Source organism: Rousettus aegyptiacus, unplaced genomic scaffold, assembly GCF_014176215.1.
Source record: "Rousettus aegyptiacus isolate mRouAeg1 unplaced genomic scaffold, mRouAeg1.p scaffold_m13_p_1, whole genome shotgun sequence".
Lineage (NCBI taxonomy): Eukaryota > Metazoa > Chordata > Mammalia > Chiroptera > Pteropodidae > Rousettus > Rousettus aegyptiacus.
Genome location: NW_023416284.1, coordinates 172,885,368 through 172,899,483, shown reverse-complemented (window position 1 = coordinate 172,899,483; position 14,116 = coordinate 172,885,368). Strand labels below are relative to the sequence as shown.

At 45.2% G+C, this 14,116-nt stretch overlaps 1 protein-coding gene across 6 annotated transcripts in view; it reads right to left on the bottom strand.

The window, feature by feature from the left end:
• Nucleotides 1-490: 490 nt before the first annotated feature.
• The window catches only part of SASH1 (SAM and SH3 domain containing 1), a 208,287-nt gene continuing 194,661 nt past the window's right edge, over nucleotides 491-14,116 (bottom strand). For all 6 annotated transcript variants that reach the window (XM_016160134.2, XM_016160132.2, XM_016160131.2 and 3 more), the window contains 4 exons: nucleotides 10,850-10,963; nucleotides 4,084-5,195; nucleotides 2,690-2,821; nucleotides 491-1,608 (listed from right to left, as the gene is read on the bottom strand). In XM_016160134.2, the coding sequence (XP_016015620.2) occupies nucleotides 1,345-1,608; nucleotides 2,690-2,821; nucleotides 4,084-5,195; nucleotides 10,850-10,963 (1,622 nt within the window). In that variant the 3' untranslated portion in view covers nucleotides 491-1,344. The remainder of the gene's footprint in view (nucleotides 1,609-2,689; nucleotides 2,822-4,083; nucleotides 5,196-10,849; nucleotides 10,964-14,116) is intronic.

The window sequence follows — 14,116 nt, the reverse complement described above, 5'->3', positions numbered from 1 at the left end:
CTCTGCAAGCAACGAAAACCAAAATAGTTTCGCTGTCTAAATTTCCGTTTGCTAGAAAATCAGACACAAGACTAAAAGAGGACAGAATATGCTGAAATAAATGGGAAACAATGGAAAATATGCAAATACTTAATACATGGCTAATGTGGTTTGCCTGGCTCCAAAATGAACCTTTATTTGAATTAAAAGAATTATCTAAATAAGAAAAGGAAAACAATATCTTAACTGTAAAACTGAAAAAAAAAAAAAAAACCCCACCACTTTTAAAACAGCTTATAAACTATTTCCCTTTTTAAAAACATCTTTCTGAACAATTCAGCCTCACAATGACTCTGAGAAGGTGACCTATTAGCTGATGACTGAATTTGGAATGGACATGGTCAGGAGTCCAAGTTAAAACTGTAGCAGGATGACCCACAGGTAACAATCGATGCTAAACTGATTGAAATGAAAGATAGTTACTATAAGCACACACACCCCTACACCCTCCCCGCCCCACACGCACACTCACTCACGTATACACAATAGGATGTCTTTGTGAATTTCAGAGAGCTTTTTTTCTGATTTTGTAGTTAGTTTAAAAACTGAAAGCCAACATGAGATTTGTGCTGCTAAACACCTCCACGAAATAATCCATGTTGGAATGAGACAATTAGAAAAGCCCATTTTTGCTGAAAACACCCCAGACATGTCAGATGGCAGTCTAAGCTGAAGATTTGGAACTACAGTTACAGGGAGGTGAACACTAGTTAGGTAACTGCTTAAAAGCTAATATTAAGGCAAATAAAAGCTGATTGCTAGGAAGCAATTATTACAATGTCTCTTGTTTATCTAAAGGAGAATAGGACTCTTTTTTTTTCTAGTGCAGCCAGATTTTCTCACTTTTGAACCAATGAGCAAGGTCAATGGTGTTACAATCACTCTCAAGTCTGTTGCTTTGGCCTAGCTAAGCCTGTCTGGCCCTCGGGTATCCTGCAGGGCGACAGACAGAAGGGCAAGGGCACTATCAGAAAGAGAAAGGCTGCCCACCCCCCGCCTCCGGCCCTCCCCCAGAGCACCAAGATGGCCTGGAGGCACAGCACCTGTGGCAGGTCGGCATCTTGGCTCTGTCGTGTTCTGAAAATAAAAATAAGTGCTTGTCTTTTCTTTGGGGGTCATAGAGAACCACACCACTTTCCTCAAGGGGACTCTCCTGGAGAAGAGAGGGTCATCGGTCCCGTGTGGCCACACACTGAGCCTTTCTTCTGGATCTGGTCTGCATGTCCAGTGAAGAGGGAATTGCATCAGCATCATAAGCACAGTGAGAGGGTGGCTCTGGTCCAGGGAGGTCCGTGAAAGGCCCAGCTACATGGCCTCGGGGCCTGGCGGCAGTTTGAAGAGTCTGGCAGCAGACACGAGCTTGCTTATGTGTCTCTCCTCTGTGATGCCGGCCTCCTGAAGGCAAGTGTGGGACAGAGAAGGCACTTGGCCCAGCGTGCTGAACCCCGCCTCGGTGAGGGTGTTGGTGTACATGGGGAGGCCGATGGAAATCAGCCAATCCGACACGGACGAAACACACCCAGGAGAGAAGGGCTTCCTGCAGATTTCTGTGAGTCCGCCACTCGGGATCTGGGTAAACAAAGACAGGCATTTTATAAAGACTGCTCATGCCACGCGAGGGGGCTACTTCTCATGTCCCTGAACACTGCTCACGTACTGTGCTGCTGGACTACCATAGAGCAATGATGCTACGACATGTCGAAGACCAAGAGGAGCATGAAGAATTCTTTCTCATCTTCTTCAAGGTGAGACGAATTCTGAAGGAACAGTCTGAGGTTCTAGAAGGTACTTGGAATTAGATCTAACCCCAGGTATGTGTCCACATCTCCAAACTGAAAGCATTTACATTTCTGGTTATTTTGTCTCATGGTGACATGTTCTATTTGGTGGGTAGGGTGTTTACATAGTAGATTTTTTTGCTAGGTTTTTAGTCCATATTAACAACCAGAAGAGTAAACATTTTAGGTATAAAAAATGTAAACTACAATAATATCAAGTGTTAGCTATGGCAGGGAAATGAACATTTACACTTGACTTCTGGGAAGACCGAGTCTTACACCTTTCAGAAAGGCAATTTATTACCAAGTGTGCAAATCCGTGAGATTTTGTGCAGTGTTGATGAAGCAAATCCACTTAAAGGAATGTGTCCTCAGAAAGTGACCTTGGACATCTACGAAGATTTGTTAAGAATATTCTTAATTATGTTGTTTAAAATAAAAAATTGGAAAGTCTAAATGTTTCATTGCTATTGATTAGCTAAACTAGCACACACCCACCTAGTAGAGCACTGTGAAATGTTAACACAAAAGAATTTTCAATAACAGAAGTAGACTCATGCTGATCGTGGAAAACAATCAGGTTTCAAATCTGGACACTTACGACTGTGTCTGTGCAGAGAAACGCCTAGACTGACTTAACTTTTTCACAGTACTGGGGTCACAGACAACTTTCCTTTATTTTTTTTCCCCAAACTGTATTTTTAAAAGTCGGCAGGCTGATGACATATCGCTTTCCCCCAAGGTGTCTCCTTTCGACAGCTATGGCGAGCCCCGGGCTACTCAGCGGTGGCCAGCACGCTCATCGTTCAACTCTGTGACTGAACAGACACACAAGGCGGGGAGAGGGGACCCCCGAGGCGCTGGCTGCTCACCGCCATGCGGTGCTGCTTCCGGAGCAGCTTGACCCGGATCTGGTCCATGTTGCTGGCGACGTCCCTCTCGGGCTGACCCAGGTCCTCTGCGTACCTCTGTACCAGGGCTTCAGGAATCCCACAGCGACCGTGCTGTGAGGGAGAAGAGCAAACGTCAGGTAGGAGAAGGCGTTTAGCTACCGGAAAACATCGCCGCAAGTGTATGTCACAAGTGAACACATTGTCTCCATAGTCAGGGGGTTTTAGAGGGAACACGTCTACGTCTTTATCTTTGAGGGAGAGGATGAGCTCTAGGGAAATGTTTTGAAACATAATTAAAGGGAAACACAACCACCCTGTATTTTGGGGGGCAACGCCCTCACTTCACTCTACTTGACCGTTTTGTGAAATGTCAGTTACTGCAGACAGTCTCCTGCTTCGCAGGGGAGGGGGCGGACGTCCCCTCCGCGGTGGCCGGCAGCCTGCTTACTGCTTGTGCCTCATGGACCAAAAGTCGTACCACCCGCGCCACTAAGCCAGCATCTGCTGTAGAGTAGGACGCTCATGACTTTCCATTCGGAGGGGTTTATCACTAGATATTAAGGAGGAGGAGGAGGATGAAGGCTCTTGTACGCTGTTCGTGGTCACGGAATTTTTGTAAGGCAACTCCTTGGATTGCACTATAACAGAGCTTTCATTTCCACGAGCAGCGCGGGGCTACATCTGTTCTCATGTATATGTCTGCAAAGTCACTGTGGTATTGATCTACTCTTATTTTTTTAAATGAGAAATAAGTTTTCTTTACGGATCTCATTGTTTTCGGTACAACGGGATTTTCATATAATCCCCTCACGCTCGCCTGTTACCCATACAGATAATTGTACAATGATCATATCTGAATAGGGTTCTATAGTTTTCAATGTTTACATTTATTTTATTTGTTCCTAAAAATACCTCTAAGGGTAGCTATGGAGGTTATTATTAATTCCATTTCACAAATAGGAAAATGAAGCGAGGACTTGTTAATGTCTAAAAAGCATACATATTAAGACATGGACACTGGAACTCGGGCCTGTCCTGTCCGCTAAGTCATGCCTTTTGAGAACCAGTTCTAGTACTGACTGACAGTTCTCCCTGCAACGTATCACAGCCAAAAATTAAAAACAAACAGACAAAAGAAAATAAAATAAAACTACGAGGCTGTACTGGCATTTAATCTGGACCCTGTGCCCCCTATTCATGCAATTGCCCAGCACCGACTGGCAAAGACCCCTGCTGTGGGCCGCCCTGTGCTCTCACGTGTCAGAAAGGCCCCTGCCTCCAGGCTGGCCTCCGAGGCATCTGGTGTTCCTCTCACCTGGATTCCTGACTTATAAAAGCAGAGGCCTGTGAAGTGAGGCCAGGGCCTTTGGTACCTTATCAGAATATGGTTCCTCCGTGAGATCGATGCCTTCGGCTCGTAACTTGTCTTCGGTGAGCATTTCCAGATTGACTCCCCGAGTGCAGGAGATCTTCCTGCTCAAGGCCGGGCCCAGCTTCACGCCATGCTCCTGGAGGCTCGTGTTCTCCGGCAGCTCTGAGAGCCAGGGCGGTGGCCGTGTGCTTGGTGGGCTGCCAGGCTCCTGCCGCGAGGGAGGCCTAGGAGCCTGAGGTGAGTGACAGTCGCTGGGGCCGCTGGGGCCACCCTTCTTCAGTGGCAGGCAGGGGGCATCGGGACCCGGAGGGCCAGCGTGGAGGCCGTTGGCCAGGCGCTCTCTGCTCTTCTTCGCAGGGACAGGTGGCGGCTGGGCAGGATGTCTGGATTGCGCTCTGGCCTCAGGGCCCCTCTGCTCACCTTCTTTGGTGCCCGGGGCGTGATGTGCTCCTTCAAAATCGAGTCCTTTTCTGTGACCCTCAAGAGGAGTCCTTGTTAAACTGTGTCTAACTCCAGGAGGCTGAGCATCGTAGTTTTTGGGCAAACACGGAGGAGGTGACATGCTACGTGAAGAGACTGCTATCGAGCCGCCCAGTTTCTTAGTAGTCATTTTCTGAGGTTCAGAAAATCTCTTGCTTTGGGTCAGTAGCAATGCATTGTCAACAGCGGAGTCTCGTTTGGGGCTGTGGACCTTTGCGACGGCAGGGGCTGTCTTTTGTGGCACTTCTGGTGCAATCTGAGGGGAGGGTTCTGTCACCGCACGAGGCGCATCTTTTTCGGCGTCAGGCTCTCCTTGGAGGTCGTCCAGGGAATGGGATCGGGGCCAAGTTTCCACAGGCTGGGGGCCCTCCAGGGTCTCACAGCTCCGACAGATGGAAACGGGGAGGCTTCTCCGGTTTTTATTCAAGCCGGTCGCACACGGCTGGTCACCGCGCTTGGAAGTGTGAGGGGCGAGACCACCGCCCAGCCTGCTCCCCTCCCCCGGCTTCAGTGTGTCCACCAGCTTCGGCAGAGGCAAGGTCGGGTAGTTGCCCAGCTGATTTCTGGTGAAAGACTTCAAGCTGGACTCGGTCGATGACTTGGCAGAGAGAAGACCAGTTTTCCGAGTCTTGCCTGTGAGACAAGGAAATGTTTTACAATCACATCTTAAGAGGCACATTAATCAAACTGATGTATAAAAGTTTGCTAACGTAATTGAAATCTCCAACACCTAGATCCCATTGCTGGATTACACACACGCAGAACAGAAAATCGCCATTTATGACGTTGGGTGATATAGGGTTATTATGGTTCCGTTTTTATTTTTAGAAAGATTTCTTAGTCTTATTAAAGAACTCATAGAGATCGAAATTGAGTAACTGAGTTATGTGGTAAGGAAAAACGCTGTGTCAGGCAAAAAAATAAATCTAGGCCTCATGTCTGTTTCTAGTTGCAGTCAGTATGGGAGAAGGTTGATCATCCACGCCCCACTAGAAATCACGCTAACGGGATTTCTGTTTAGTGAGTACAATTTCCTAATGTCACGGTTGGAAAGGGGAGGTGGACTGAATTCTGGGGCAGGTTCCATAAACGGTGCCCCCGAGGGTTCGCTGGTGACCACCGACCGTTCAAACTACACCTTCCTCCAAGCCTTCCCCGCTTACCGTTCTGTTCCGGTGTGCAAAACAAATAAATCCTAGAAAACAGTTAACCGACCTTGGAACAAAGAGGTGTATAAGCTTAAAGGAGTCTTTCATGTGAGACAATCTATAAAATACTGACATAGTTCTAATTATCAGCGAAACAAAAGCCCTGATTAAAATAAACTATCAGACTAAACATTAAACTATCAACCAGACATAATCTACTTATTTGACAATTGTTCTTTGATATTAACCACTATCACTGCTTGATAAGCTTTACTGAGAATTTGCTGGCTGTGGGTCAGGCGCGATGCTAAGTGCTCAGTTTTCATCAATTTCTCTCTCTACCTGTTGTTACAGTTTTGGTTAATACCACATTTAGCGTATGCTTTGATGCTGGGCTAAGGGGAACAGCCAGATGATAAACATATAAGCCAAGAGATCCTGATACTTTAGGCCAATAGGAAAAGGTAAAACTATTAAACCCACATCAAGTCTGGAAGGTGCAAAGAAATCTCTGAAAAGCCACTCTCTTATAACTAAAGGTTTTCTCCTTAGTCCATTGTTCAGTGAACATCTGTAATTCAATGGTTTAATTTAAAATTCTGACATCTCCCTAGAAAGCAACCCTGTCCTTTCAAAATAAGCGGCAAGGAGAAATCAGGTGGTGGACTGATTTGATTGGGAGAAGAAGAAAGGGTATGGATAATGCCAACTCTAGGGAAATGGACACTTTGGGGTAAATGAAAGATTCTCTGGAAAAAAAATTCTATGCATATAGAGAGAAAAGGAACAAGAGAAAAGGCCTGAGGCGCTGTCATTACAAGTGGTTCGGCCATTACCAGCAGAGGGAAAAAAAAAGATTCCTTCATGATTTCACAGCTTTCTCCCAAGCTAACTCTAATTTCAAATGGATGATATTAAATCTATCATGCAGAGCACAACTCTGAGCACTCAATGATGGGTATGAACCGAAGCCTCTTCAATCGGACTTTTTAGTAATAATCCCATCCTTTTTGATAAGACATGAATCAACACATGAAGTGCTTTGCATTTGGCAAAGTAGAGACACGGTCAACTGGCATCTGTCCTCCCGTAAGTAGAATAAAGTGTGGCCTCGGCCCCGGCCACCTGTACATTAGCAGCGTGCTAGGCTAACACTGTTAGGTGCTATTAGGTTATTATATAGTTGTTGTATGGAGATCTTTAGCCCAGTCTTACTACTGAATATATTGACCACGGTCCCACTCTAATAGTCAAATCACCACAGATATAACGGAAAAGGGAAATTCCTCTTCACAAAGCATAGACAGTAAACCTAAAGTTTAAAAATTGGTTAAAGCAGGGAGTTGTGAAAACCCCTTTAGTACAAATTTTAGAAATACGGCTTTCCTTTCCCATAACTCTCGATATAAACTGTATGTATAAATTCCATGTTCACATTCTGTTTCTAATGGAAAGATCCCTGAATTTACCTTGAGGTGGACCAGCTTTAATCTAGTTCCTCGGCAGGCACACCTGAATTCTTCTGAGCATTAACAAGGCTGCCAGTGATATCTGTAAAATCCTTACAGTTCCAAAACAGTATGGAGTAGAATTAATTTACTGAAAATGTTTGGCTATGAAAAGGTTATTCACAGAAATGAAACTCTTCAGGGCCTACGAGTTAACTGGAACTGAGACGTCGCTGTGCTCCAGGTGGATTTTGAACCCCATCTTGACCAAGGCTGTCATAATACTGGGATTTTGGGGAGAACCACCGACTTCTCAAGCAGATAAAACACTTTGAGTGGCAGGGCCCATGGGTCAAGTTTCCAGGTCCCCAAAACGCTCATCGGAATTGGGATGAGAGTGAGGAGAGCAAGGTGCTTAGGGGGAACCCCTGGAGGTGACAGCTCTCGGTCCCGCCACGGCAGCTGGCACCTGACAGCGCGGACCGCCTCGGCGTCTGGCCCTCCTGCTCACCCGCATCACTGCGGTCCTGTGTCTGGTGCCCACCACAGTCCTCAAACTAATTTTTAAATTATGATCTACAGTAAGAAACACTTTTTACATTCGTCACCCAGTATACACAGACACACACACACATGCACACACACGTAAGTGAAACAAAGATCACAAGTAACAAACAGTACTAAAGGCAGTAACCTTACCCATGAAACGCACCCTGATATTTTCGATTCTATTTTATCTTACAAAACCTCTGTTTATGACCCTCTAAAATGATTTCGCGGTGCACTAATGAACTGAAACCTGCAGTTTAAAAAGCTAATAGGTGTTCAACAAACATTTGAATACATGGGCTACTCAATGGGATTCCAATGGCAGCTATAAAAGCTATCATCCCTGGGCATTTTTCATGATGATCTTCAAGGGTTTACCAGTAATTAGGGGAACCCTTCCCTCCTGTTTCTTCCCTCCTAATCTTACTACAATAGGGGCACAAAAGGTAACACAGAGTCACGTACGGTAGCACTGAGTTCACCTGATCCCATTCTGCTATGACTCCTCTTCCATCTGAGACAAGTAAGCTTTCTGGAATTTCACATTGACTGTAAGGTCAGGGAAGCGGCCAACAAGACGTGCGACCCTCCCACTGCCCTCTCCCCTAGTAACCGCTCTGGCCACAGCGAGGCACGTAAGATACTGCTGCTTTTTGACCCTGATGGATGAGCTAGCTACCTAGGGGACCGTTTTCCTTATGGACCTCATAGTTCCCGACACTCAAATGTTGGTTTTTATTGCGTAAAGAAAAGGACATAGGAGACGTACCATTTAGGTTTTATGGCCGCAAGTATTTTAGACAGAATTTATTCACCTCACGCAGCAGTTGGGAGGAACAGATATTAGAGGCTGACTACAAACTAAAACGCTGGAGAGATCTGAAAGATGAGCACTGAGTTCCTAACGGAAATAGAATTGTTCTTTTTCAGAAAATGGTACTTTCGAATCAGTAATTTTCAAAGTAGGAGTTATCTTTTCTAATGAAGCTTCATTTATAAAGCTGAAGTGTCGGGGTGGCTCGAGGCCCAACCTCATCCTCTCTGTGGCCCCCACCCCTCACACCACGGAGCCCCCTCAGATGACAATTAAAAACTGGGGCTCGAGGTAGCATGGGCTCCCAAACCAGAAGTTACGAACTGCACAAGCAGCACTGGCTACTTTAAATACGACGTGCATTTATTTCTCCATTCAATGAAAATACTTTGCTAGTTGAGAATGAGAATTGGAATCGTGCTGCCTGGTTTAATATTTGAATAAACAAAGGTGGAGGACGTACCATTGTCCTTAATTATTAAGTGGACAAAGCCAAAAGAGATGGAAAAAAAAATCCATTCTATTTTGAAAATATCTCGCTGAGAAGTGTTTTTAGTTTGTTTAAATTGTGGACTTCTGGCAATTTCAAACCTTTGTTGTATGCTTTTATGCTGATTTGCAAAATGAAAGTTTTGGTTGATTCCGCTGTCCCAAAATCTATTTATTGAATGTCTTCTATGTGCATGCACTTATGAAGGACACATTATAAGTAAACTACTGATTTAAACTGAGCCCATCATTTGCAGTGAGTATGGGGCTCAATGCTCCATCCAGCTAAGGGCAAAAACACATATTCTCTAGTAACTTCCAGGAACTAGATCGTGGGGTGGGGAGGGCACATGTGAGTGTGGGGACCGTCACTCCGAGCCTGCAGTCCTGCTCGCTGCAGAAGAAGGCAGGACGCACCAGATTAGATCCGGGGAGTTGTGTTCTAACTGGCCTGAGGTTTTGAGATTTTCAAAAAAACAAAGTATAATATTCTAAGACTTAAGCACACACCCTTTATTCAGAGATCTAGCTTCCACAAAAATGAAGCAACGACTTCTTGGCTAAAGTCAGTCTTTTTGCTTGGATTTAATATCAATGAGATATTTTCATACTAGAATCTCTGATATACCACTGCCAGAATCTGTCTTTTTGTCAAAGGAGCCATTCTGCAACTGTGACCCGCAAGCCGACAAGCTCGCCTGCCCTACTGGCTGCGTCCCAGCGCCGAGGGCTGCCCTGGCTGAAGGAATCCTCCTGTTCTCAGAGGGGGTCCTCGAAATCCTCATGTGGAAATGAGAGACCCAGGAATGGCAGCCCCGAGCTCTGGGATAGTCGCATTCCTCAAAATAGCAAGCAAACACACGCACAGAGTCTTCATGCCACGTGCTGCCCTTTTCCTTGTTTAAAAATTGGTCTACTGATTTTAATCAATCCATCGTTTTTCATCCCTTCTGGCTGAAAGTTCAAGACAGCCCAGAGACCACTGGCTGACGTAGGATGACACTAAGTAGTTAGAGTTTGGACTTGAAAATCTTATGGCATTGGAAAATAAGGTCTAAAATACTGTCTACCCTCGACTGAGAGCCTGTGAGGAACCAAGCATGAGACACATGATCTAAATGAAAAGAACAAGGCTTTTGAGATCTTTTCATCCTTCTGAGCTTTAAAATCTTCATCTATAAACTATGAACTGCAGAAATTGATAATGAGCAACTCCTTACATAAAAAACTAGCCCACTGCCTAATTCCTAGTCAGTGTTTAATAAATGCTGGGTATTAGTAATATATTGTAATTTTAATTCTTATAATGATCTATAAAAGAAAAACTCATCTATTTCAGCAGTAAGGTGGCTCAGACACTTAAAGTAATTTGACCAAAGTCTTCAGCTCATAAATGTTCTATTCGGGGTTCAAACTCCAGGTGTCTCCTCCCTCTAAATCCCATGACTCTTCATGATCTACGCTTAGTGCTAAGACTCTAAGAGTCTCAGGACAATGGAAAATGGAGGGTCCCTTTTCTCTGACTCACAAATTTAGTCTTGGACTCTCCATGTATGCACTAGGTGGAATGAAAGAATAACTGAAGAGAAGTCCACTGTACTCATTTCTCAAAAACATCCGTCGCCTAGGTTCTTAAGGGATGTCCATTCTTCCTAAGGATCTTAATTAAGCACCAGCAATCCCAGAAAAACTCCCTTCCCTATTGCTAGTATTCTCAAAAGCGGTAGCTCAGCCTGAGGAAGAAAGACAGTCATTAGCCAAAGCACAGACGTCAAGAAATGACCTAAGCGGCTTGCTTGCCTATTAAGAAGCATTCGCGATTATCTGTGTGGGCATTACCGTTTTCCAGGTTCTCACTGCTTTCGTAGCATCCTGAGTCCCGTGGAGAGCATCCACTCAGGCCCTGGCTGTCGGCAAGCAGCTTCTCCTGGGACCCCGACTGGTCACTGTTACCTAGAGAAGGTGAACACATGGCACGGAATCACGAGGGGAATGAAAAGCAGAGGTTTCGAAGTCGACTAAATTCCGATTTTATCCTCGGTCGTCAGCATACGTTTTATTAAGCCTTGGACTTTTGGAATAAGAACTAATCATTTTAAAGTACATGAGATCAAAATGCACGAGCGAGATCAGAATATCTGTCTTTTCGAGTAAAGTGCCACCTGAAGATAAATGTGGAGACTACCTAGTGGGAGCACTTTAATGCCTTTTACGTAGCGGCAGGGGATGACTCTGGCCTCAAATCAATCAGGGGGCATTGTGTCAACAGAGGGGGAAGGGTAATCACAGTCCGTTCTGAGGGACAGTCCCATGGAGTAGCAGGAAAGAGTGAGGGTGCCCCTTTCAGAAGGAGGTGTAAGGGCATATGCTTTTTAGAGATCTATGAGATCTGTGTTTCAAGTTATTTTTTGTTACCAGCTTCCTAAATATGGAAGCTAGTATAAAAGTGTCAAATGAAATACGAAATTATACGACAATTTACAAGCAGTCTTTGGCCTTGGTGACAGGTGCTGGCCCTTGCATTATCTCGATGAAATCAGGCTGGCAAACGGGGACAGAAGCCCCTAAGGCGATGAGACGCCAGGGGTAAAGTCTTCCGTTCTTGCGGTCTGGACTGTGTCAGAGGCCTTCCTTTCCTTTCTGTCTTTTCACTGCCTTGGGTCAGCATTTTTATTCCCTGTTCACAAAGGTAAGGCAGGAAAAGCTCAGCAAGCCTTCTACCTGGGACGCTGAGTAACAGATACTCCTAGGAACCCTTCTAAAGAGAAGCAGCAGGTGTTTCTGCCGAGTGAAAGTCTGTCTAGAGCGCGCCGCGTGGGCCTTCATCACCCGCCAGCTTCGCTGTGCCTTGCTGCGTAAAAAGGGTCCATATGGCCTGACATGGAATCCAGGTTGCATGAGGAGCATCTCTGTATTATGATGCAGAGTTAAGTGCTTGGTCACATGAAACAGAAACTGGGAAAACATTTTCTGCATAAAATAACCAGTTGCAGGATGAATGGCTTTATTTTCCTTTTTTTCTCGGTTGCCCTCCCCCTACCGCATACACAAAGAAAAAAGGAATCAATAAACCAGAAATCTGATGCCTTTTCTCAGGTCATTAAAAAAAAAAAATAGTTGTGGGAAGGCAGAGGGCTCTTCCACAAATGTGCCGGCTGCTCCAGCCCAGTCTCCACTTCCTGTGTTTCTCACAAGGAGAGCAACTTATAAACCCAGTCACGGCAGAAATCATGGCAGAGTCTGCCTTAACTTAGAACCCCAAGTTAATAAGTGCTATTTTTAACATGATCAATAAAAATTGGGAGCACAAGAGCAAAGCCCACCCCTCCCCCACGTGAAAAGTGGAACATTCTAGAGTGATGTCCTCATCGTGTGGAAGAATCCGTGTGGATTTGGAGTGGCCTTTGTCCTCGCCTAGCATGTTATTTGGGGAAATGATACTTATAAAATGAAGGCTTTGAGCTATCGGTTACAACCCAGGAAGAGGAATCGCTGTAGTTTGTCCTTGGCAAGACAGTTTAGTATTCTGCTTCAGCTAAAACAGACTCCAAAGTGCTGACCAGTGGGAATAAGAGAGAAAGCTTGTCCCCTGCCACTGTATGAAGATGCAGACACAGACTGGGGACACCAGCCTCAATCAGACATGGCACAATACCTGAAGGCATTCTGGGGAGGGAAGAAGGGGTCTCTCGCACTGCCTGAAAACCAGTTTATACAACCATGCGGCATATGTGAACGGGCTGTCGACACTTTCTTCCTAAAAGAATCGATCAGCAGCTACTTAGCAGAAACCCAACTACCAAGTTTAACAAAATTCCCTAAAACTAAAAGCAGTGTTTCCCAAATAATTTGTCCTCTTTTACCAGAGAGAACAAAGAAGTGGGGTACCTCTCAGACACGCTGCAGATTCAAAGCCATATCCTCTCCCCACACTTAGTGGCTTAATGTCAAGATACAAAGGACATGAAAGAAAGTGAGAGAGAATCATGAAAATTCTCACAGTCACACAAGAGCAGGGGACTGGGTTTGGGGGCTGAAACCCCATCGGGGCATGGCCTGGACGTGGCCTTGAAAGCACTTCCTTGGGCTAAAGCTCTCTGTCTCAAGGTAGCTGAGACACTGGCTAGTAGACATCTTGACATACATACTTACACACACACATGCATGCAAATACACGTGCATGCACACACACAGAGGACAAACATGCTAAGACACTGATGAGACAGCCAAACATCGAAAGGACACATGACATTTTCTGGAGAGCTGTTACTTCGGGAAGACGGGAGAGGGAGTGAAATCATTGGATAACGGGCCTTTCAATGCGCTTGCACCATTTATTCCTTCAAAAAACAAAGATTAAGGCGGTAGGACAAAATGTTCACTTTCGTTGCATTTAGGAAATGGATATACAAATGTTTTATTTTTCTGTCTACTTTTTTTCTGCGTTATTTGAGATAAATGCTAATTAACATTCTTATAAAATTATTTTCTTAAAAGAGAGCTTTCACTGGGCAGACCCTAAGAGTGTGGGCTTAGGATCGGCGTAGGGAACTGCTATCCGACAATTAGAGCCTTTCCCAAGTGGAACCTGTGTTAAAGGCTGGCATGCCCCAGGCACGGATCCAACGAGGGAGGCTGGCAGGGCTGACTGCCAAGCAGCGAGCGCTGGAGATGTGCTTCTTGCTCTACCGGGAGGCTGAGCAAGAAAACGTGCAAGATCTGCGAGATCGCAGTAGATCTCTGAATCTGTACAGTGAGTAGAAGTTTAGTTTGACAGATATCTATTGTGCTCCTCTAAGTTATTGTTTACTTAGAACACTTCGGAAACACAGAATTTACTTGCACTGAATGTAAAATCTTATAATCCTAGGATAAGTGTAGACTCAGACCCTTGGCGCCAAACAGCACCCCTGAGCCCTTGAAACCAATAAAAGGAAGTGCTACTTCATGCGTTAGGGATACAGCACGCATATGAAAGGGACGGAGGAAGAAGCAAAGAGCTTGCTTAGACTTCCGAGTGAGCATCATCATGGGCAAAGATCCTCTCCTACAAAGTATCTCCTGATATAAATCTTAGGATGTAATTCCGGGAAGGACAATACATCT